General features: G+C 53.1%; 1 protein-coding gene and 1 long non-coding RNA gene across 2 annotated transcripts; one reads left to right on the forward strand and one right to left on the reverse strand.

Moving 5' to 3' along the window:
* Positions 1 to 275: 275 nt before the first annotated feature.
* PRELP (proline and arginine rich end leucine rich repeat protein) lies at positions 276 to 9,487 on the reverse strand. Its single transcript, XM_065740237.1, has 3 exons — positions 9,350 to 9,487; positions 2,591 to 3,551; positions 276 to 1,333 (listed from the first exon to the last, which is right to left on the reverse strand). Exons 2-3 carry the CDS (start codon positions 3,534 to 3,536, stop codon positions 1,155 to 1,157), a joined length of 1,125 nt encoding a protein of 374 aa, XP_065596309.1. The 5' UTR covers positions 3,537 to 3,551; positions 9,350 to 9,487; the 3' UTR covers positions 276 to 1,154.
* LOC136051032 (uncharacterized) lies at positions 9,182 to 21,659 on the forward strand. The gene is made up of 3 exons (XR_010622447.1): positions 9,182 to 9,314; positions 17,746 to 17,858; positions 21,493 to 21,659. It is a non-coding gene; the product is annotated as an uncharacterized LOC136051032 (long non-coding RNA).
* Positions 21,660 to 23,603: the final 1,944 nt, after the last annotated feature.

Genomic DNA, 23,603 nt, shown 5'->3' on the forward strand with positions numbered 1-23,603 from the left:
TGGGAGTGCAGGGAGGAGGGGAGAGCAGGGCAGGGGGTGGTAATAAGGGTGTCACCCAGCCAACAAAGTCCAGATGTTCTCCACTTCCGCATCTCAGCACAGAGGCAGCAGGATGCGGGGGGGAAGGACTGAAATCAGGGCAGGGGTGCGGAACGCTCTTGGTGTATTGTGAACCCCACAGCAGGGGAAGGACCACCTCCCTCCACCATCTCCTGCCCAACTGCCCCCAGCCACATGGCCCCCAGTCCCCGAGGGCAGAAGGTCGCGGAGCAGCCGGAGGACGGCATCCCGGCCCCCGGCCGTGACTGTGGCCACGAGGTGTCGTTGCCGGCTCTGCCCGGCGGTCCCAGCCTTCGCTCCGCGCACCGAACCGGGCGGCGGCCGCGGAACCCCTCGGGGGGACGGCCCGGGGTCGGGCTGGGACCTGCAGCCCCGCTCCACTGCGGTTGGTTGAACGTGGCCGCAGGACACACCCGGATTGCAGAGAGGTGGTGCGAAGATCGAGGGCTGTGCTTCCCAAAGCAGGGGCTCAGCTCCATCGCGTGCTGCAGCCCCGAGTGCAGGGATGCAGCTGCCTTCAGATAGGTCAGCCTCGGGTTTCAGACTTCCACGGCTGTTTGGGTTTGGTGTTTGTTCAGATTACGGCTGCTCTGAGCTGAAATAGCTCCATCACAGGGCTGTGTGATTGCTGTCCTGCAGCACTGCTCGCTCCTGTGCCATCCCTTCCCCAAACAGCCCCCTCATCAGCTCCATCAGGAGATGCTTTGGGTAGGACTGAACCCACCCTCCCAAAACTCTGCCAGGTTCAGGGGAGAGATGGAGCCAGCTCTAGTGCTGACAAAGGGCCAGGTGGGGTAAGGAGTGTGGGCTGGGTGACAGCAGGGTCACAGCATAGTGACAGCCCTCCATGCAGCCTAGGCTGATGATGGGACCTGAGACAGATGCTGCAACGCACTGCTGTCCTGAAGACAACCCCTAGGGTTGCAGAAGCCTCTACAGGCAAGGTAATGAGGAAGGGGTGGGAGGACATGAGAAGAACAAGAGAGGCCAAGGGGTGAGAGAGGGAAAAGAGAAGTAAAGAGGGTCCCAAGTGTCAAACGCTGATGAGGTTCAAGTCTTTGTGCAAAGCCAAGTCCTAGGAGAGGCGCTCAGGGCTAGAAAACCACGGATTGCAGGAGGCGGAAACACATCATCAGGTCCAAGGGGATTGGGGGCTTCAGGAGGTTCCCATCGAGCCGCAGGTACCGGAGCCGGGGCACGCTGTCCAGGTCGGAGGGGGAGAAGTCCTGGATGGACATCAGGGAGGTGGGACAGATCTGTGACCCATTGATTTCTGTGGGGAGAGAAAGAGAAATACATGGATTAGAAATGATGAGGAAAAGAAAGGCAGAGGGGGATGCTAGAGACCCCCACACACTCATCTGTCCCAGTCTTCGTGGGGTCATCCCCACAATGGGGTTGCTTTGCTACCAATGGGAGAATCCCCATCCCCTTTGAGGAGACAGGGTGCAGCCCAGTCACCCTGGCAAGAGAAAATCTTGCTTTTGTTCAGAAATGAACCAGGTCACTCAGCCAAAGCAAGGCAAGTAATGCCATTTCAGAGAGCTATTTTGGAGACAAAAATATCACCATATCCCACAGAAAGATCAGTACTTGGCTGCTAAGAAGCCAGCTTCTGGCTTGCCCCTTCCTGATGCTGCAGCCACTGCCTGGTCCATGACTTTACACCTCCTCCACTTTAAAGCCACATACTGTCAATGTCCAATAAATACTGCAGCATGTGTGATGTCACATCACCTGTTGGGACCAGTGTCCGCCTGGAAGCTGCTTCACAACAAGTAAGTGCAGGTCCTGCAGCCCCCAAATCCCCACCAGAGTCTGAAATGTGAGAGCCCAGCTCACTTTCCTCAATGCACAGAGGATTTCTGGCAGGAGTGCTGCATTCTTGGCCCCCTGCAGATAGCAAGGACAGCAGGTTGCTGGACTTCTAAAAGCAGAAACATCTGGTGTGACCAGGAATGGTTCTCTGTCTTCTTCTCTAACGTGCTGGCTGTGTTTACACAATCTACAGGCCAGCACCATGAATTTGCTGTGCTTTGTCTGAAGCCATGTGAAACTGCCCTGGTTAGTTTGCCAAGACAACCTCCATCACAACCCTGTTCTCCTTGTTCATTCCTCTGTGAGGCTCTGCTTGAGAGCTAAGCTGGGTTATTTCTAACCATCTTGACTGTGTATTTGGCATCAGTTCTTAAAACATGTGCACAGACACTCCTTTCTAAATAGCCCTGTTTCTAAGCCCTGTTAGGAAAGTAACTGTTTCAATGACAGGGATCCCCTAAGAAAAGCATTGCAGCTCCAACAGGGATTTAGCCCTGCTTCTCTGCTATTGCCTTCATCCTTAGGTCGTCCTTCACCTTATACAAATCTACCTTCATTTTCCAATAGTAAAACTTGAGCTCATCTCGCGATTGCACTCTCTCTTTGAAAGGTTCACATACAGATGGGTGAAAAATGCCCTTTTGAACAAAATGTTGCCATCCCTCAACCTATCTGCTTCCCAAATCTCTCTCAGCTGGCCAGTGCAACTCACTTTCAATGGAGTTGTTGTTTAGGTAGAGGTGTTCCAGCTTGTGGCTGATGAAAGGGACGTTGGTAAGCTTGTTGTGGGCTAGGTGCAACACCAGCAGGTTGGTGAGGTTGAAGGAGTTCTTTGGGAGCCCTTTGTCGGAGATCTGGTTGTAGTTGAGCCGGATGAATGCTAGGTTGGGAAACTCCTTGAAGTAGTCACTGGGGATGTCCTCAATGTTGTTCCTGTCCAGAAAGAGCTGGTGGATGGCACTGGGCACCCCAGGTGGCATTTTCCTCAGGATGTTGTGGGCAAGGTTGAGTTGCATGAGGTTCTTGAGTCCTTTGAAGGTGTTCTTGTTGAAGACTCCATCACTGAGTTTGTTGTGGTGCAGGTCCAAGAGCACCAGGTTCTCCAGCTTGTTGAAGACTCCTGCAGGGATCTTGGAAATCTGATTCCTGCTCAGGCGCAGCTGCTCCAGGTTGGGTGGCAGGAAGGCAGGCACCTCCTTCAGCTGATTCTTCTCCATGTAGAGGAAGATGAGGTTTTCCAGCTTCTCCAGGACCCGCCTGTCCACTTTCCGGATACGATTGTTGTCGAGGTTGACCCATTTCAGCCCTGTGGCATTCCTGAAGGATTCCTCTGGGAGGTCGTCGATGAAGTTATTCTGGAGGTAGAGGTAGTGGATGCGGGATGGGATGATGGGGACCTTCCGCAGGTTGCGGCTGTCACAGTAGAGGGCAGAGGGGAAGTCCGGGGGACAGTAGCATTCTCGAGGGCAGTCAGGGAAGATGGAAGGGGGGCCAGGTGGCAGGGGTGGGGGCAGCTCGGTGGGCTCAACGGGTTCAACAGGCTCAATGGGCTCAGGAGGCGGGCGGGTGGGTTTCCGTGGAGGCTTCCTCCGCTGCCCTCTCACCTCTGAGATCAGCACAAGAACAAGTGGGAGAAGCAAGCTAAAGGCCAACTTCATGGTCCAGATGTTTGCCTGAATGAGACAACAAGAAGAGGTGGGTGAGGAAGAGAGCACTTTAGGTTCTGCATCACCTCCCAGTAACCACAGTCTCTGGCAGCAGGAGTTACTCTACTTCTTAGACAGTAACCTGCTATTTATTTTCCTTCCCCCTGGAAGTTATCTTTACATCCAACACCTTTCCTGAGCATGAGTTCACTAAGATCTCCCCTGGCTCAGCTTTATGCCATTTGGGATTGCTTTTTCTTCAGTTATGTTTTGTTTTTGAGTGGTCTTGTTTCTTTTTTATTTTTTTATTGGTTGATTTTTACTTTTTTACTTTTTTGCCTTTTCAAAGAACAAACCACAGCTGAGAGACAAGTCACATACACAGCAAGGCACAGAAATGAGATACAGGTAACCCTGTTTATTCAGCATTAAAAGGGAAGAGAGCTACACAATAGTTCTAAAACTGCAAGGAAACTGGGCAATAATTCTGGCAAAAGACAAAGCAAGGGATCATCAAGACAGGCAGGGAGAGCAGAAATCCCCTGACCAGTGGGGAGGTGAGCAGAAGGTGAGCCAGGAGGGGACATTTTCTTGCTCTGAACCACTGCATTCCTTCAGCTTCAATAGGCAGCATATCCAGTGGTGGGCAGACATCCCCAGTGTGGGATGGGAGCCTCACTGCACCCCTCTTCCAGAAGGATGGATTGCTCTTTCAGAGGCCTTGATGGATTAAGGTTAATTTTGCTCTTGAGCCAAAAAATCAATGATTCAGCAACAAACTGGCTGTGTAACAGCATCAGGAGGCCTGCAGCAGCTAGCAGAGTAGTAAAGATGGATAGTGTTGTGCTTCAGGGACCAGGATTTAATGCAGGACAGCCCATTTCCAAGGCTGTGTGATAATAAAAGGACATTTGCAAGATTACACTTGGGCAATACCAAAGGTATTCTGCCATATGGCTCCCTATGCTGCCCAAATAACTGATCACCACCATCCCCACTGCAGGGTGTTGAGCTGGGCTGGTAATTCAGGGGGAGTGCAGTAGCAGTGGAGATCTAGAGGGATCAAATGAGGTCTCTGCTTGTCCCTAGACCTTGTGCCCCTCAGCTCAACAACTCACATCTGCTACTTCTCCCTCTCAACCACATCCTGGTTTAGGTGGTCGTTACTAAGCCCACAGAGGTTTTCTGTCCCATCCCTGTTGCCTGGAACAGCAGCAGCAACCTTCCTTGCAAGATTTTTGCTGGGTGCTCTCCAGCTGACAGCTTGGAGGATGGAGGAATCCAGCTCTTTGCAGATGAGCTCCCAAGAAAGCCTGGTGCAGAAGATGCTTTGGATGCTCCCCAGGCCAGCTGGAGCAGGCCAGGTTCTGTACTTTCTGTGCAGGCAGCAGATACCTGGGAGTGTTTGTCAGGCTTTTCCCAGTTTTGGATGCTCCCCAGGCCAGCTGGAGCAGGCCAGGTTCTGTACTTTCTGTGCAGGCAGCAGATACCTGGGAGTGTTTGTCAGGCTTTTCCCAGTTTTCTTCCAGGAAAAGCGGAGTCCAGGTGGATGCACAGCAAAGCAGATGGAAGAGCTGGGCAAAGCCAGGATGGGAAGGGGAACCAAGTCAGGGAAGAAAGGGAGGAGGGTAGGGAGGAAGATGAGACAGAGAGGATGACGGATCTTCTGAGCTAACTAAGCAGATACCACGGGGACATCACAGCTGGGATGGCAGGATGGGGAAGGAGGCTTTGATGATTCTGTAGCTCAAACCAGGCTGCCTCAAGCGAAAGCAGCACCCATCACCAAACCCCCTCCTGCTGCCTTTTCCTGGCATGGAAATGCCTTCCTGGGTCCCCTCCAGCTAGCAACCCCCTTTCCCCTCTAACTCTGGTGGGTGCTGCTTCTAGCTCCTGGGGCTGTGCCAGCCCTGTTCCCTTTGAAGCAATCCCATGCATTCCTGGGGCTCAAAGTAATTGACTTTCTCCCTGAAAAAAATCCTGTTCCCACCCCCCGCCCTTCTCTGGCCTGTGTTACTCTCCTTTTTGTCTCACTCCACTCCCATCTGGCTCTGTTTAACCCTACAAGGCTCCCATGCCTGCTGTTTTTAATCAAAGCTCTGGCATCTCACTGGGGGAAGGGAGGAACAGAGGGAAGAGCAACACCGCCAGATATTCAGCTCAGCAGTATTGCAGTCAGACCCCTTTGGGGATGTACGTGCACACTTCTGTGTTGCTGGAGAACAGATTCAGCAGCAGGCCAAGGAGTACAGACAAATTCCCAACACACAGGCCCCTCTCTGGCCCCATAGCATCCTGCTCCTCTCCCAGCCACAGCTCCCTTTGCATGAACTCTCCCCCCATCTTGTCCCAAACTTTTCCATGAGCTTTTGCCTCAGCTCCAAAACTCAGATCTGGATTTTCACACCCAGAAAGCCCGGAGGAGCTGGGGGGTATCTGATACCTGCTTTTGGCTGGTGGTGGAGGGATGAGGAGGCTGGGATGCAGTACACCATCCAGCACACACTGAAGTGCAGACATTCAGCTCCTTCCTGCCACAGGGCATGGCTTCACTCAGAGCAACATCACAACGAGGTGGGAGGATTGGGTTGCACCATCACCCCACCAGGCTCAGGAGCTGGATCAGCTCTCAGCCCTTTCAGAAAACACCAGGCACACATACACTGTCACACACACAGCTGTGCTGTCCCCTCAACATGAGGCTCCATCACTGTAGGTGTTGATGGTCTCTGCTTATAGCAGAAATAGTGTCTGAGCCACAAATCCAGACCCAAGAGTGGCAGCATCATGTGCCATTTGTCAGCACAGAAGGAAAGTGTCAGAAGGCAAACCCTCATATCCACTGTACTGCCTGCAACCCACTGCCACGTCCCTACAGGGTTGGGACTGCAGCCAGTCTGCTCACCACTCCCAGCCCAGGCACAGAAAGAAGGACTCACTCCCCTGCAATTTGCAGTCAGCAGCTCATGGCCTGAAGCACCCACATCCAGAAAAATGTCATCAACCAGGCTTTTTGCAACAAGCCCAAGGCTGCCATGAGATTTACAGTTTTAAAGGATTACAGGTTCAAAGCCAGCTCTCCCTGGACAGAACACCATCAGCAGTCTGTTCTTTGACAACTTTCACGAAGATGAATTTACTGACATTTACAGTCATCCCATTGCAACCAACGAAAATTCAGTGCAACGGCTGGAAATTTCATCCCCAAATGACACTGGTGTTTGCTTTCCAAATAGTTTACCTTTGGTGCATCTCACCAGCCCATTGCTCCCAAGCAGTGCTCACCACTACTGGTGCAGAAATCGCAGCCTCTGGGAGAGGAGGGAGCTTTGAAAAGGTCGTTGGGGAATTTCTGGCAGGCAGAATTCACATCACTCTCTCTTGGGTGTCTCCTGCCCTCCCCGCTGCCTCCTGAAGCAACTGTGTATACAGGGAGCAGCAGTAGGCTATGGACAGATGTTTAAGGGACCCCCTGTGAAGGGGCCAGGAGGGATAAAGGAAGCCTTTGTCTTTAAGGCAGGTGAGGGCAAAGACTTGACTGCTGCACCAGGGACTCCTTCCAGCCCGTTGGCCATAGCCTCACTCCCTTCACAGTTTTCCCACTGCTGCCTCCATCCCCCATTTCATCTCCACTCTGCAGGCCGGAAAATGCCCCCAGCTCCCCTGGGAACCTGTGCTCTACAGCAGAACAAGAAATGCTACCTAAAAATAGCCAAAAGGAGTCAGCAAAGCTCCCCTATTGGTCTCCCTCCTCCTCCAGTCTCCGTAACAGCCCATTAGCTCTCTGCAAGGCTCTGGGTCTGATCAGCTTTACCCGAAACAGGAGGTTCTTTATCCAGCAGTGCCACAGTGCTGGGAATGCTGGAAAACCACTAAGCACAGCTGTCTTCTGAGGGGAGGCAGACATGCGACCACCCGCATGTTCCCAAGGAGTCCAGGGAGCAGAGCAGTGATACAATGACTGCCCTGCTTGCCCTTTCCCAGCAATTTCCCATCCAAAAGACAAGCCATGGGCTGTTGGTCCAGCTGGGGTCGGTGCAGCATTTCTTCTCATGTGGCCATTCAGGACACAGATGTCCCAGGGGACCTGCTGCAGCCTGGCTGGAGAGCAGCTCAAATATGAGCATGGGCTCATAAGCAGTATCTGTGGACTCAGCTTGAGGACTGTGAGATGTGGGGATGGCAGTGCACAGCTCATGTGCCCACATGCCAGGAGTGCTCCTCATGCTGTGTCACAGTCATCAGACTCATTGCAAAAAGTTCATCCTGTTTGCTGCAACCTCTTCCCCCAAGGAGGGCTCGTGGGAAGGCAGCATAGGCAGAGAGCACCACTGCTGCCTTCTCCATCTCAGCAACTCCTTCTTTCTCCTCCTCCCACACTGCATGCTCTGGGGCTGCTCCCGACTCAGCTGGCACACCTCCGCACTGCACCCACAGAAGGAAACCCCCATGCACAACCCACTCCCCTCCCAGCAGACGCATCGTGCTAGCTCTGCTTTTGTAAAAGGTTGAGAAATACTCTCTGATGCTTTGTCAGCTCCTTCCGCTTCATCCCTCCCTCCCAGACTCTTCCCGAGGCAGAGCAGACCTCCCACGGCCATACTTTCATCCCTCCCACTGAGAGTACCCTGTCCCTTGCCCTGCAGCAGGAAGGGGCACTCAGGACCCAGTGCTCCCCCAGGCTATGGGATGCTACAAGCCCAGCACCAGATAAGGCAGCCCACAGCTCCTAGGAAAGTTTCCAAGCCCTCACATGCTGCATGCCTTGCATTCGGCTGCCAAGAAGATTAATTTCTGTTTTCCATCCTTTTATTTAGTTATTTATTTATTTTCCTAAAAGCATCCAGCTCTCAAAAAGGCAAGGAAAGGCAGGTTTGGTGTAAAAATGAATCTCTTCTGTGCGCCAAAAACTTTTTTCCAGGATTTAAGTGAGCATCCCTGCCCCGTTGCTTTCTCCCTTCGCCTGCTGAAGTCGGTATGAAGAGCCGTTTCTCAGCCGAGCTGCTCCCTCTAATGGGGTGGCAAAGGCAGTGCTATGTGCCCCAGGAGTGGGCTGCATAATTCAGGCACGGACTCGGCCTATTGGGTAGGAAAGCTCGACCACAGTGCAGAAAAGGGTGCAGAAAACTGCTCCTGAGTCACCCAGATGTTGCTTGGCTGCCTCATCCCACCTCGCTATACAATCCCAGCCCTCCTCCTGCGGGAGCAGGACCCTACAGCAGCCCCCGCCCCACACCCCATTCCCTGCAAACCATTCCCTGCTCAGTGACCCGGTGCCCACAACGCACAGAGTGACGGAGGTTCCCCTGGGAGCAGACCCGACTCCAAAGCTGCACGCTCTCCTCTCAGCCTTTCCCTCTCCTTGCACGCTTTCTGGGCTGATTTCCCAGGCAGAGGATTACCCTGGGCACAGCTCAGGCTGAGCAGCCCCCTCCCCACCCCCAGCTCTCCGGGTAGCTGGATGGGGAACTGAGCCTGCGTCTGATTGGGAGCCGCCACAGAAAGCACCTGGCCATAGGCACAACGCTATCACACACGGGACTTAGTTCTACTTTCAGCCCCTTCCACCGCCAGCCTGCCCCACGCTGAGCAAAACTCTTGCAAAAACAAAGCAAAGTGAAGGAAAAAGAGACTCCAGCTGCTGAAGAACAGGAAAAAAAAAAAAAAAAAAGAGCGAGAGGAAAGGAACAGCGAATGCTGCTGTGAGTGTAAGAGACGCTGGAATGGGCAGGAGCATCGTGGACCAGTGGATCAGTGCAGCATCCAGGCTTGGACATCAGGCAAGGCAAGGTGAGCCTCGGGGGAAGCACCTGCCCACCTCTTACCTGCGTGCACCTCTCCCTCCTCCTGCCTCTTATTAATCCCCAGGGCAGTTTCCCTCTGTCTGCCTTCCTCCTCCTCTTCCTCCTCTCCACGAGTGAGCGTTGGCCGGGCGCGCAGCACTGCGCGGGGGTTTTGTTCCTGGGAACCGTGGGCGCGGGGTGGGTGGGAGCGCGGGAGGCGGAGGGCTGGGTCGGAGGCGAGATGACAACAATAACGTCTTTATCTGGCAGCCAGGCGCTGCGGGCTCCGCACACATGGCCTGTCTGCCGGAGGGCTGGCGTTTAATAACAATTCCTTCTGCTGCAGAGGCTGCTCGGAGCTCTTGTTTAAAAACAAGGCTAATTAATAATTTCAATAAGCCCTTCCCTTGCCATGGCCCCTGCTCTGGGAGCGTGCGGTTGGGCCAGTGTTTTCCAGCTGCATTTCTCATGGCAGCGGGAGCACGGAGTGTGGGGGCTCAGCATGTGCCACCAGTCCCCAGAGCTGTTCCACACGGGGCAGTGACATGGCACGAAGACACCCAACTGCCCTCTGTCCTGCGGAAGGGAGCCAGCCCCGTGCCGGGCTCTGGTGGATAGCATCATAAAACACAATACAGGTTTTGTGCACTCCCAGTTGGTGAGGGCTTTAATTTAAATCCCGATGATGCTCAATGAAGAGGAAGGAGCAGGGTTGTGGGGTCTCAGTCTTCTCAGGTACTGGACTGGAAAATTGATCTGAGCAGAGGGGACACGCAGGGGTTGGTGGGCTTGTAGGTGCCTGGGGGGATGGTTTTGCTCCCAGGGGCTCCAGATGAATATTCACAGTGCTAAGAAATAGCACAGGGCTGAGCAGGGAGTGCCACAGGCACAGCAGGCTATGGGCATCTCCATCCCAAGTACCACTCAGGTCTAGGGGACAGGGGCTCTCACTGTCCCCATCCTCCCTCCAGCCATGTGGATCTGCAGGAGGGGCCAGGAAAAGCTGCTTTTGATCAAAGCCAACACAGACCAAAACCCACTGGATGCTGGCAGCTGCCTGGGAGGGGCTGATTCTGCATTGTCCTACTTGGCTGATGATAGCTACCAGCAGCAAGCTTCAAACAGCCAAATCAGACCCTCCCCAAAGCTCCCAGCAGCTGGCATCCCCTGTTTGGCCCTGGGATCCATGCAGCACTTCTGAGTGTTTGTTTCCAGCACAGTGGTCTTTTCCTTGCCCCATAACTGTGGTCTCACTTGTGACCAATTCCTGGGAGTGAGCAGGGGCATGTGGACGCCCCAGACCTGCAGGTCACCGAAGAGGCACAAGGAAAAACTGTGTTGGTACTTCATGTTGCTTAAACAAAGGGTTGAGATGGAGACGTGTTTGCCAGCTGGAGAAAGATCAAAATCATTATGGAACGAATATGCTGTTTTCCAGCATGGAGTTTAACATCAATTGCTTTGAAAAATATTTGAAAGTCTCCAAATCCAAATGAGCATGTCTATTTTTAATGTGTTTAGGTTTTTTCTTCTTTTTTTTTCTTCTGTTACCTAATACATACTCAGCTAAGCACTGAAGTATGTACAGGGGAAACTAAGGCACCCAACAGGGCAAATGATTGCAGAAAAGCTTTCCTGCAAAGCCCAACGTGGAACAGTCTCCTATTCCAGACACTATCTACTGCACTGTAAGAGCCATGAAGCTGTTAGCACAGCTCCCATTGCTGCGAAGCACGAAAACCTGTAGAAAAATCCTGCAAATATGAATTCTACTCTCAGCCAAGTGACTGTTGAGTTTTCTTTCTGTAGGAATTTCTTGTGGTGTCCAAGTTCACCTTCAAAGCTGTCCTGTTTGGTTTGTGAGCTACAGCTCTGAGCGCAGCTCTGGCCATCACATGCTCTACTTATGGTGTGGCTGCAGAGAAGCCTTCCCCAGCTCTTGCAGATGCTGGAGGGAGGCTGGCAGCATCCCTGCTCCCATGGGTTTTGTTGGCTCTGGCCATCCATGGTACCACCTCCCTTTGGTTGATGCCCCTTCCCATCCTGCTTCTGACCTTCCCTCATGCGTTCTCTCTGCAGAGGTTTGCAACAGAAATACCACTTTGGTCTGGCGAAGATAGGGGAGGAAATATCTTAAGTATGAAAGCACAAACAGGCAGAGCCAGAGCTGTGAGTACGGCCTGTCCTGACCAGGCAGAGAAGCAGGCAGCTGCCGAGGGGGTCCACGTGGAGCAGAGAGCTTTGCAGAGGTCTCCGAGGCTGTGCCTGGATGGGCATGAGCTGCAGCACACACACAGGAAACAGTGGGTAGAGAGGGACTAGGGATGGGGATCTGAGCAAATCTGACCACTTTCTGAAAGCCATTTAGAGCCAGTGGTCCCAGCCCCACGGCTGTAAGAATTAGAATTTTGCAGTTCAAGAGACTTCTCAAACACTGACAAGCAAAGAGTTGACCCCAGACTGGACTCCCCTTTCCCCATGCTACAGCCTGAGATGTCCAAAAATAATACCCAGGACAGAGGAAGATGCTTATTCTTCATGTTATGACAGCATCAGCTGTCCCATCCCAAGCCAAGCCTCCACTCTTCTTGGTGCTTCGGTGCTGTACAAACACAGATGATTAATGGCGTGGTGCTTCTTTCTGATAGCCAGATCTTCAAACTCTCCTTGGAGAGCTCAAAAAATCAACCAAGAAAAAAAAAAAAAAAAGATCAGAAAGGGAAAAAATAAAGACAGGAAACCCGAGCTGCCCCTGTGACCAATGGGTCAGATCAGCACATGCTTTATGCACAACGTCAAAGCAGCCTGCCCTTGCCAAGCACCCCGGCACTGAGCAGTCACGTCCCCGGTCCACTGGTGCTGCTGCGGTGACCTGGTGTCATGGGAAGGAGTCCTGAGCAGGGACAGGGGAAGCTCTGAGCCACAGCTCCCCTGGGACTCTGCACATCCCACCAGCACCTCCATGTGAAGCGCAGGGTGTTGCTATCAGCATGCAGAATTAAGCTGTGTCCCGTCCCCCATTCCCCTCCCCCCCCTCTCCCCCCACTGGCTCACCATAGAGCTACTTTCCAGGAGCCAGAAGGCTGGAAAAGCATCACCAGGAGAAACATATGGCTACAAACAAAGCTCTGGAGGTGGAAGTGAGCAAAGTGGAAAAGTATGCTGCTCTGTCATGCACAGATCCTGCTCTCCCATCACTGTGATGGATGTGATGGGATGCTGTGGGATGCACTTCCTCCCCTGGCTGCGCACAGGGCCAGGCAGAGCATGGCTGCTCCATGCCCACAGTTCCACCTCCAGCAAACATCTTGGAGACATGCTCCATGAGTGCAGCTGCAAGAGGGACATGTGGAAGGTACCTGAAACACCCCTCAAGAAAAGCAGCCCCCCAGTCCCAAGTGCTCTAGAAGCAAAAAATTCGGCCCAGTGGGGTGGGCAATTGGGTCACTTTGGTCAACGCAGCAAAAAGTGAGGGATGAAGGTGGAGAAAATTGGTATCATCTCCTCACAGCTACTCACAGCTCAAACATTGCTGCCTTCCTTCCAAGCATGGCCTGGTACCTCCATCCATCCCTGAGCATCTCATGCTGCTGGAACCAAGATGCAAAAACCTCGTGGATCAGGACATGCTGCTTCACCCGCCCAGACCAGGCAGATGGAGACAGGCTGGAAAGAACAAGCTGCTCTTGATTCCAAGTGAGAAACACAGCTGAAAAAGCCAGCTGACCTTTGTCCCAACCAGGTGTTTAAAAAGAAAGAGGAAAAACAAGAAATAATCCTGTTTTGATCATGGCTGCTGTTTTGGTCATTAAATGTACAGGCAAATTACCTCTCAGGATCATCCTCAGCAGCTGGGTGCCCAAGTACAGGCACTGCGTCAGCCAGGGAAGGTTTAGGGAATGGAAAACGCATGCAAGCTGCTCATCCCACAGCCCCACCAGAGCTGACGCAGTGAAGGAATGCAAACCCCAATGCCTCTCGCTTGCAGCCGAAAACTTCTTCCTGTTCAGCTGTTGCCAGAGACGTGATGAAGCAGGACAAGCCAGGTTGGATCAGGACAGCTCCAGTGGCTGGTCCTGCTGCTGCTATGGGACAAGATGCAGGCCAGAAAGAAAGGGGATCTACATTCCCCATCACCTGGGGAAACTGAGGCAGGAAGGAACTCTGCGCTAAGCCTTTTCCTTTACACAACCTGCAGTATTTACAAGCAATGCCAAGGTTTTATTGTTATTCCTCTTTCAGCCTTGGCATGGGGGAGCTGGCACACATACAGCAGCATGGGCACTTTACAGCCTAGCACTGAGATTTGTCTCAACCCCATTACTGTGTCACCCCATGGGGATGGAGCACTGCTTCTCCAAGGGGCTGAGACCTAGCAAACTCATTGCTGGAACAGCCCAAGGAAGAGTTGGTTTCTTGCCAAATAAAAGGCAAAGTGCAAACTAAAAAAAAAAACCAAAAAAACACTACTAAAGCAGAAGGGAAATGGCATCACAGTACATGGGGACCTCATCCCTGCTGCATGTCACAGGCTGCTGGCAGTGGGGCTAGCCCATACCTAGGTGGTGCTGCCAGCTCCACTCAGACTGCACTGTGAGCACTGAGCCCCCCCAGCACATCCCCAAACCCCTTCCTCCCCATCCCACATCTCCTGGGCTATTCTCATGGCTGCATTAAGTGCAGGGAGGGGATAAAGAATTCATCAGACCTCACATTTCTCAGGGATTAAATCATCCAGCTCATTTATGTGAAGGAGAGAAGTCCAACCCCCCCCCCTTTTTTTTTTTCCTGCAGGGCTGAGCAGCCGCCCATTAGCTCTTGGCAGTGGGGCATGGCATGGGGCCAAGTGCTGCTGCATGCTCAGCTCGTAGCCACAGTGCCGGGGGCTGGGAACTGCGGGGCACCAACCAGGGACCCTTCCCTGCTCCAGCGTATCTGCAGCACCCCCAGCTCAGTGACACCCAGCCCTGCTACCAGGACATCGTATCCTCTCCTCTCCTGGGTTGAGTGGCCCAGTCCATTCAGTTCTCTGCTGGTTCAACAGTGGTTTGCACTGGCAGCTCACAGGACACAAGGACCTTTCTTTTCCCTGAGCAAGGTCTGCATTTTTTCAAAGCTGTCTTGAACATGACAGTAGCCTCCAGGAGCATGTAAAATGGCCCCCATCAATTCCCATCTGGGTGTATTATGGAAAGGACTGGCTTATCCTTGCTTGTGAAACATCAGGGCTGATATTTTAGATAAGCAAAGAGAAAGCGATCCCAGGTACAAGCTCTGGGGCTTGTGCGTAGCCCTAAAGCTGCTCCTGAGGAAGCTGCTGCTTCCACTCTGTCCCAGTCTCACTGCTCCATCCCAGAGGTTCCATCCCACCCACTGGACCCCTGCTGAACAGAGGAGAAAGTGAAGCCTGGGGTGGCAAGAAGGCAACATGGTGTTCCCACATCCCTGGGGTTTGCAAGGGACCCTGCCAGGCTCCGGTACACCCTGCTCAACCTTGGAAGTCCCACGATGTCCTCTCTCTGCTCTACACAGGCGGTTTGACCACTCACTGAACCAGGCCATATGTGATGGGTTTTGCAGCACACCTCACATGAACGTCAACCTGGGAGCAAACCATTTGGCAGCTGAGCAGAGGACAAGCAGCAGCAGCACTGCCCATCTGCAGCAGAGAAGGAGCCTGGCAAAGCCTGTTTCACCCTTGGTCATTGGTTATCTTTTTGACTAAAGAGCCATAAATTCTCAGGGGAGCAATTTATTACCCCTGGGTATAAATGGTGCTGATCTGGGAATCTGCAGTGTCCTTCTCCAGCAGTGGGTCATGGCACAAATGGGTCCCCAGAGAGGCATAGTGACAAGGGCAGGTGACCAAGTAACCCTGCAGTGACTGCCTTACCTGTCCCTGACACAAGGCAAGGAAGCTCGTGATGTCAGGCAGCTCCTCAAACACAGATACTTTGGAAGACATGCAAAAGTACATGGAAATACTTCAGAAAGATTCTGGAAGGAGCTCAGGTGGCTGGGAGCCACCTCCTCCTGCCCTGAGGTTCCCAGTACCACTATGGACCCCACGGACACTGGGATATTGCTGCTGCCTGGAGACCTCAGATGGAGAGGAATCCCCTCCTTTTCCTGCTCTCCTGCCCCCACCACCCCTTTGTGCCCATCACCACCACCCCCACACAAAGGCAGCCTGCTCCCCATGATCTGGGAGCCAGTGCTAGGACAGCCCAGCAAACACAGACCTGGCGTGCCAGGAGCAGCCACCAGCATCCTTCCCCAGGGCTCATCCACAGCCCCTCCACACCACCCACCCCACATCCATCCGTCCATCTCCTCCCATCCAGGAATGGGGTCACCTGCACCCTCAGCCCCATGGCAAGCCTGGGGGGCAGACATACTGCCCCACATCCTCTCTGTAGTGCCACATGCTCTAGCAGAGCTTTGCAGATGGCCCCACGCTGGCACACTGCAGCTGCTGTCAGTTGAAATGAGCTGTGCAGCTGCTTGCTCTCCAGCAGGCACATTCGATTTTGCTCCTGATAAAAGAGGACAGTTCTCCCCTCTCCTTGCTATTCACACAGGACAGGAACTCGCTGTGCTTTCTGGTGCATCTCTGGCTGCTTGACACACTGCAGCCCACACTGGGGCAGGAACAGGGCACTGTGCCACAGCCTGTGGTGGCAGAGAAGGATGAGGGCTCCTGGGGGCAGCTTGGAGCTGAAAGAGCAGCCAGTGTTGGTCAGAAAAAGAACAAGGCAATAATTCAATGAAATGAAGTGCACTGGAAACCATGAAAGCAAATATTCCAAGCTGAGCACACAATTAGCTGGTGGGACCCATCACCACAAGATGCCACTCCATGGGGTTTTAAATAAATACATGAAAAATATGGGAGGGAATACCCACACATAGGGAGGCTGTTGTCATTTGGGGTGGCAGAAGCAATGGGGACAAGCACTCCAACAAGCTGTGGACACAGAAGCATAGGAGTCACCAAGCTGTGGTGGACATCTGCCTGCTTCTCAGGTGATGCAGTATGCCCCTGGAAGGATGTAAGGGGTTATCTAGCTTCTGGCATGCAGGTGACACAGCTCCCTGCTGGCTGCAGCACTGTCCCAAAGTCTCTGTCACCTCCCTTGCTCTGTGTGGTCTTCACTGCTGTCTGTTTGCAAAGAAAACACCTGAGCCGCAACTGGCCCTTCCAGCCCTCCCTTGGATTTGGCCTTCATCCCTGCCACCTCCTCCTTGTCCAGTATTTTTCCTCTCCAAAGGCAGGAGCCAGTCGGTTGCTTCCCTCGCACGACATCAGCTGCACTGTGAGCCTGGCTGCTCCCCAGGGCTGGGGGGAGCTAAAGTGCTGCAGCCCACTGGTGCCTGGGGGACTGCTCCTACGCCCAGCATCTGCTCCTCAACAGCAGCCTCAGATACTTTAATTGGGGTGACGTGGGCTGAGGCTGGATCTGGAGCAGCTCCTTCCCAGCAAGCAGCCCCAGCTGGAGAGGGCATGGCTGGGGACATCCTGGTGCTGATCTTGCTTCTAACAAATATGGTCCTCCTATGATGACCTGACAGTGTGTTATGACAGAATGACGACATTGTCAATTTCAGCACAGCAACTTCTTGCCTGCTCCACTGTCCTCTGGAAAAACCCAACTTGAGTGACAGACACCTCCAACAGCCTCACTGCAACCGCTGCCAAAGGCACTTGAGATATCCCGAGCTGGGGTCTGGGCTGCATGTCCCAGGTGGGGGCATTTCCTACATGCAATCCCTTGCTGTGCACTGAGTGTGCAGCAGTGGTGTCCAGCTCCACACTGGTGTCTGTGTGTGTGTGATGGGAAGGTGAAAGCAAAGCACAGGGGGCTGGGGGTGATGGATATGCAACCTTATCTGGGAAGCAAGCTCAATGGCCCCGTTCTATTGCTGCTCATTACACTGGTGCAGATTTGCCTATATTGCTTGGCAGAGTGTGAGTAGCAAACAGGCCTCAGCAAAACCCCAGAGATACCCAGAAACAGCTCCAAATATTACAGCTATAAATTCAGCTCATTTCTCTAGCTGCTCAGACCTGCCAGGGAGGCTGACTCAATTTCTCTCTTGGTAACTTTGTGCCAAACCCCAGGAGCGCTGTTCTCCCTGCAGCTCCTCATGAGGGTCTGCAACACACATCCCATCATACTCCAAGCTCCTACTGGTGCAGCCCCCACTCCCACACCCCTCCAGCTCCCAGGGTCTCACCATCTATTCCCCACCTCCCCTTGAACCACAGATACTTTTGCAGCACAGCTGGGACTGCTCAGACACACTTAGGCTGCTCCTTGAGGCCCTTCCTGCCTCTGCTTTGTGCTTTTCCCAGTGCGAGCAAAGGCTCCATGTTCTCCTCTCAGGCTCTTTCAGGGCAGGCAGATTCCACTGGAGATTGTTTCTTTTCTCTCCAGGTTGAGTCGTCCCATATTCTTCCTTTCACATGCTGGATCATACATGAGCACCTGGCTGCCTCAAACACAGGATGGACCCAGCCCCACTGTTCCCCTGCAGTGGGTTCTTACAGGTAAGAGTTAACTCTTCCTCACAGGCTCTGTATGTCCCTCAGCTGTGTGCATCAAAGGCAGCATCAGATTTCCAAAAACATTCCAGGATCGATCCTCCAGGGACTATATTCCCCCTATAAATGTGTTCTTTCCTCCTCAGAAGAACAGGGTCATAATTAACCCTGGATCATCCCCAGGGTTGGGAGAGCTAGGAATGCTTCAGAGCATGGACTTCTCACCCAGTCCTTCCTCCAGCCACTCTTCACCCAAATATCTGAGACCCAGTTGTGCAAAGAGCAAATTGGGCAAAGGGACAGAGCAGAAATGTGGACAGCTGCTGGCTCTGGCAGCTGCCCAGAATGGGAAGCTAGCACAACCTCAGATCCAAAATTGGGGAATCAGCATCTATCATCCAAAGGAGCCGCTACAGTTCTGCAGACCCCAGGGCTCCCCATTTTCCCATTTCAGGGGTCAGAGCTAGGAGTGCTTTGGCAGCAAAGCCAAAGACAGCCCCTAGTCTTGTTTCAGCCCTGTCCTTTGCCACAAAGGCAGGTGGTGGTGTCAAGGGGATGGCTGTGGCCATGTGCCCAATGCCACCACAGCTGCCAGCATACAGAGCCCTGGGGGAGCACCCAGTGTCAGCCACAGGTGACACTGCATCCCCAGAAACAACCCAGAGTCTCTATTTCCCACTAAGGGCTTTACTGAGGGTAAAAATAGAACTGAGGTATTCTGATTGTATTGAAAAATAACGTTTCCTGCAGCTCCAAATGAGAGCTGTTTTACAAGAAACTTATTTCTGTTCTTGTATTATTTTGGAGTGGGAAAAAAAAAAAGCAGAATGTGTAGCCTTTCCAGTGGAACTGAAAACCTTGCTCCTGTCCAGTGCAAGCTGTTACTCACTCCTCTTTTAAGCAGAGAAGCATGGATGCTCAGGAATGAAACAGCAATGTGGTAGCAGAAAGGCGGCTGCTGCCTCCCCCAGCAGTACAGCGAATCTCATAATGAAACTTGTATTGGTGGAAGTCCCAGCTGGGCTCCGACACCCGGAGGCCCTGAGCTGAGGTTATCAATCATGAATGCACTCCAGCTCCAGGTTTATTTTCCTCGCCGTATGGTTTTTGCTCTGTTCTGAAACCACATCTGCATGGAGACAATCCAGTCACTACACAAGCTTCAAGATAAATCCTCACAAACCATGATGAAAACTGTGAGGAAAGGAGATGAAGGGAAGTGGCAAATAAATCATGCTGCTCCCGTATTTTTTACCTAGCTGAGCTCCATCCCTTATCTCCCGTCTGTTCCCTCTTGCTCTGTGCAACAGAAAACCCTCTCCTTTCACAGTAGTTCTTATTCCAATGGCTTGGAGGGGACAGCCAAGCCCAAGAGAGCTGAACCCCTCAAGAGGGGGAGCAGGGGAGTAGGTCAGTCCAGAGCCCCCCATCACCAGTCCTGGGCTGGTGAAGACGAAGCTGGGGCTGGGCCAAGGCAGGGGGATCTGAACCTTTGTGTGGAACATCTGCCAGGACAAATCCCCCTCCCCAATTCCTGGGACTTCATACTGAGTTCCCCAAGTCCCAGGGATAACCAGTGCCTCAAGGATAAGGGGGGAACCTGGAACCCCAAAACTCTCACACATGAGTGAGGGGCTGGGGCAGTCAGCACAGTCCAGGATCCTGGGGTTAAATCCCCTGCCTAGTGAGTCAGAAGTCTATGATGCAGCCAAAAGGAGCTGAGTAATTTGTGTATCTGCAGAGGTCACGCTGCCTTCTCTCTCTTTACGTCTGTTACTCATGCTGTTTCTTCCCACTCTCCCTCTGCAGCCTGGACTCTGCTCTTCTCCCTCCAGCTCACCAGCTCTCTTTACTGCTGTTGCTATTAATTATCAGCAGTAGCAGAGCCCCAAGGAGCCCCTGGCAGCAGCTGGCAGCCCCACATGGTGCTGGTTCTGTTGGAGAACAGAAGATGTGATACATACCAAGCACTCGCCCCTCTCCTCTTCATCTCCCTTTCTCCTCTCTGGGTATTCATCACTCTCAGTTCTGTGGTTTCATTCAGAAGTTCTGAGCAGCAGAATTTCTATAGGAGACACCCCGCTGCCAGCTCTGCAAAGTCACTTAACCACTGAGTGACAAGGCAGGAGCTGCTCTTAGAGCTCTGGGTCTCTCAAATGACAGTCTCAATAATCCCAGGTTGCCACAAAGTACCTGGGCAGCCAAAAAGACTTCCCTACATTTAATCACATCACTTCATTAGGTTGTTTAATAAGCAAGGGAGCTCTGGGAACATCATTGTTTCCCTGCTCTCATACAACGTTTGAAGCAGGGATTTATGGCAGAGCCATTAATGTCCCATCAATCTGCTTTTAATCCATCACTGCAAAGCCTCCCTGTTCCAGAAGAAATGCCCACAGGGCCCCTTCCCCTGGGAGCTGTCCAAAGGGGTGGGGTTGTCCAGAGCACCCTTCAAAGCATCCCACCACTGCCAGCTCCATTCCAGCTCCCACAGCGGAGAAATGTAGGGAACACCCAGAAACGGGCATTTCCTACATGTGCAGCTTGACCCACTCAGCCCCTGCTCAGATCATCGCGATCATCGCCTCTTCAGTCATGGTGGGGGATTGCAACTCCAACTCGTGCAAGGAGCTGTGAGCATGCAGCCAGGGGCGAGGGCAGCCTGAGGGGCTCCTGCTCCTTCCTGGCATTGTGTTACACATCCCCTGAATGCCTTTCCCACCCTGGCTTGCAGCATCTACTGCATGCTGTGCTGCTGCCATCCTCCACTCCTCTCCAGATGGATTTGCTTTTCGCTTTCCAAACTGGGCCTTTGTGTTTCTTGCAGATTTTTCTAACCTCTCTGTCCTCTCTGGTATTTGCAAATCTTTCCAGTTCCACATCCACAGAGGATTTTGTGCATGTGCTATTTCCTTCCTCATCCACAGCCATCCCGAAGCCCAGTAAACATGCTGGTCCCCATGGGCCACCACTGAACCTGCATTTTGAATCTTCCCTGCCTTGCGGAGCCCTGAAAACCCTTGGATGTAGACATAAACATTTCCACAGCAAATTCAAGTTCATCTGCTGGCCACAGCTGGGAACCCAAATCCCACCTGATATAGTCCAGCCCACAGCATCCTCAGTATGCAACAAGCACCAGAACCCAGAGCAGGGCTGGAACCACCACCTGCATCTCACCTACCCATCTCTCACCACCCCACGCTTCTTGCTGTTCCCCTAGGGCCTGAAAGTTGGCTGCAATTACTGCCTGGAGGTGCAAACTTCCATTCCTCCCTCCAGAGCTGCTGCTAGCAGCTCAGGGCAACTGATAACTCCCCAACTAATGCAATCACTGGCACCCAGTAATCAACTGCTTCTCACCCCTCACCAGGGATGTGCACGGAGGTCTGGTGTTTGCAGGCTCTGGGCACTGCTGTGCTTTTCTTCGTAAGTGCAAGAGCTCAGCCTGCCATGCCAGTATCTCCCACCATGTTTCCAGCCCTCAGCTCTACTCCCTGACCCCTTCCCTGCCTGTCTGAAGCCACATCCCCACAGCACACATGGCTCCTCTGGCTCCAGAGGAAACCTGAAGCTGTCAAAGCCATCCACCTCAGCCTGAGATAATTTCTTTGTTTTCCTTTTTTCCTTTATTTTGCAGCAGCTGCCCCACGGTGGCAATGGCAGCCCTGGAGCACAGGCACTCACCCTGTCCTGAGGATTTCTGTGGCTGCAGAGCCCTGACAGGCCTTCCACCCGGCACGCACCAGCATTTCATAAGAAATACATAGCTCAGGGCTGGAAAATAAACATCTTTCTGTTTCTCTTTGCCTGATGAATTCAGCTCCAATACTTTAATTTTGCCCATCTATTTTGACTGAAGGATGGAAGTGGATGGAGGGCAGAGTTGAGCTGCCAGAGCTGTGAAATCAGCTGTGAGGAGCCTTCCCAGAAACTGCCATGCACCCACCTCCACTTTGCAAGGGAGGGACAGGGTGGATCCAGCCCAGAGCAAAGCACAGGCAGCTCTGGTGGGGGGAGGGGGAGGGGGTAGGCATCAACCCCAGATCTTACCACAGCAACAGCACCAATTGGAAGGACTGCTTTTTTCTGTCTTCATCTCAACACAGTCAAGAATTGAAGATTAACCCCCAAATGGTGCAAATCTGCTCTGGGACTGGACAAGGAGATGGGCACTGTGGGGGCTCTATTGGAGCTGAGACACAGCTGGCCGAGCCTCCACTCCCAAAGCTCTACCTCAAACTTCACCCACAGCCCACAGCCCCAAACCTCCATCCCCAAATTCCCTGGGCTGGGCTGCAGGCTGCACAGTTCTGCATCTATGACACTGGGTCAGCTGTGCACATCAGCCCCACCGATCCTGGAGATCAGAGTCCCTGTCAGTGCTCCCAGCAGGACCAGCACCCGTTGCCCTGCACCAGGCTGGCTTCCCTTCATGCTGCCCCCTGTGCAGTGCACACCATTCAGCATCATTAGCAGCATGTGTAACTCCAATTAGGAGAGCTTAAAACCTCCAGGGAGCTGGAGCTGCAGCTCTGTTTTCCCAAATGTCAGGTGGAGGTGGAGCAGCAGAGGAAGTGTGTTCATCTTGAAGGCATCTGTGCTGCTGCTCCAGCGGAGGCAGATGCTCTGGTAGCAGCTTTTGCAGCCCTGCAAGTCTCTGAGGATCTGCTCTAATGCAGGAGGAGGGCTACAAAACTGTGGCCAAACCCCAAAACCATGACCAAGGCAGCTCCAAGCCTTTGGCTGTTTTTCCCAGCATCTAAACAACATGGCCAGGGTAGACCATTGCTTGGGAAATGGTGGCACTGATACTTCTCTAGCAGTTCCAGGACAGGGGTTAGGGACATTTTGTGAGAGGAGGGGGTAGCACAGGGCTGGCCTGGTGCTGGCAGCCCTCACAGTGTGTCAGCATCTCTGCCCTGAGGCCGGCAGCAGATCTCCAGGGGCAAATGCAGCTGCCATCCATGCAGCCTGTTTGTTTTTCAGCACAGAGTAGGGCTTTGCTGGAGCTGGAGGAATTCATCTTGCTGAAAGAGCCTTGTTTTTCATGGAGGAAATGAGACAGCGCACATTTAATAGGAAATAAAAACATGTAAAATAAAGAGAAACTGAGACACAGGCCTGGAAAAATGTCGAGCCATCCAGCTGTGTCTCGCCAGCAGCACAGCCCCTGCCAGCAGGCATCACTGCATGCTGCTCTGCCCCTGACCCAGCAGTGCAGCCAGGGCCCCAGCACAGTGCAGAGCACCCACTGCTCCAGGAATGCCTGCGGGCACTGGCCAGCACTGATGAGTTGCTGATGAGTACAAGTCTGGGCTGCCATAAGGACAGCACAAAAGGAAAAGCACCACAGGGGCACCTGGAGCCTTGAGCTGTGCCCTCTGGGATTGCTCTGCTGGTGAGCTCAGTGCTGGGCATGGGATTGCCAGCAGGGCAGGGGCTGGTATCCTTCGTAGGTGAGCAGTATGTGCTTCAGCAACCCACAGGGAAACTAGGCACAGGCTAGGGAAGAGATTTTCCATCTTTTACAGAGATTTGCATTGGGATCAAAGACAGTTCATGGTTCCCACAGCCAGCAGGGGACCAGCAGCAGCTTATAGCCTGCCTTTATCCTAACTCCTTGCTGAGCAAGATGGCCCCATGAGCCATGCGTTCCACACAGCAGCCAGAGTTCCCAACACCCATCCCTGTCCCAGCACTCCTCATCTCCCCAGCGTCACTTGCTCCCCCGCCCAACCACCCACAGTT

This window comes from Cyrtonyx montezumae, unplaced genomic scaffold, assembly GCF_038088225.1.
Source record: "Cyrtonyx montezumae isolate F1298 unplaced genomic scaffold, pur_monq_1.0 scaffold_26, whole genome shotgun sequence".
In the NCBI taxonomy this organism is placed as follows: domain Eukaryota; kingdom Metazoa; phylum Chordata; class Aves; order Galliformes; family Odontophoridae; genus Cyrtonyx; species Cyrtonyx montezumae.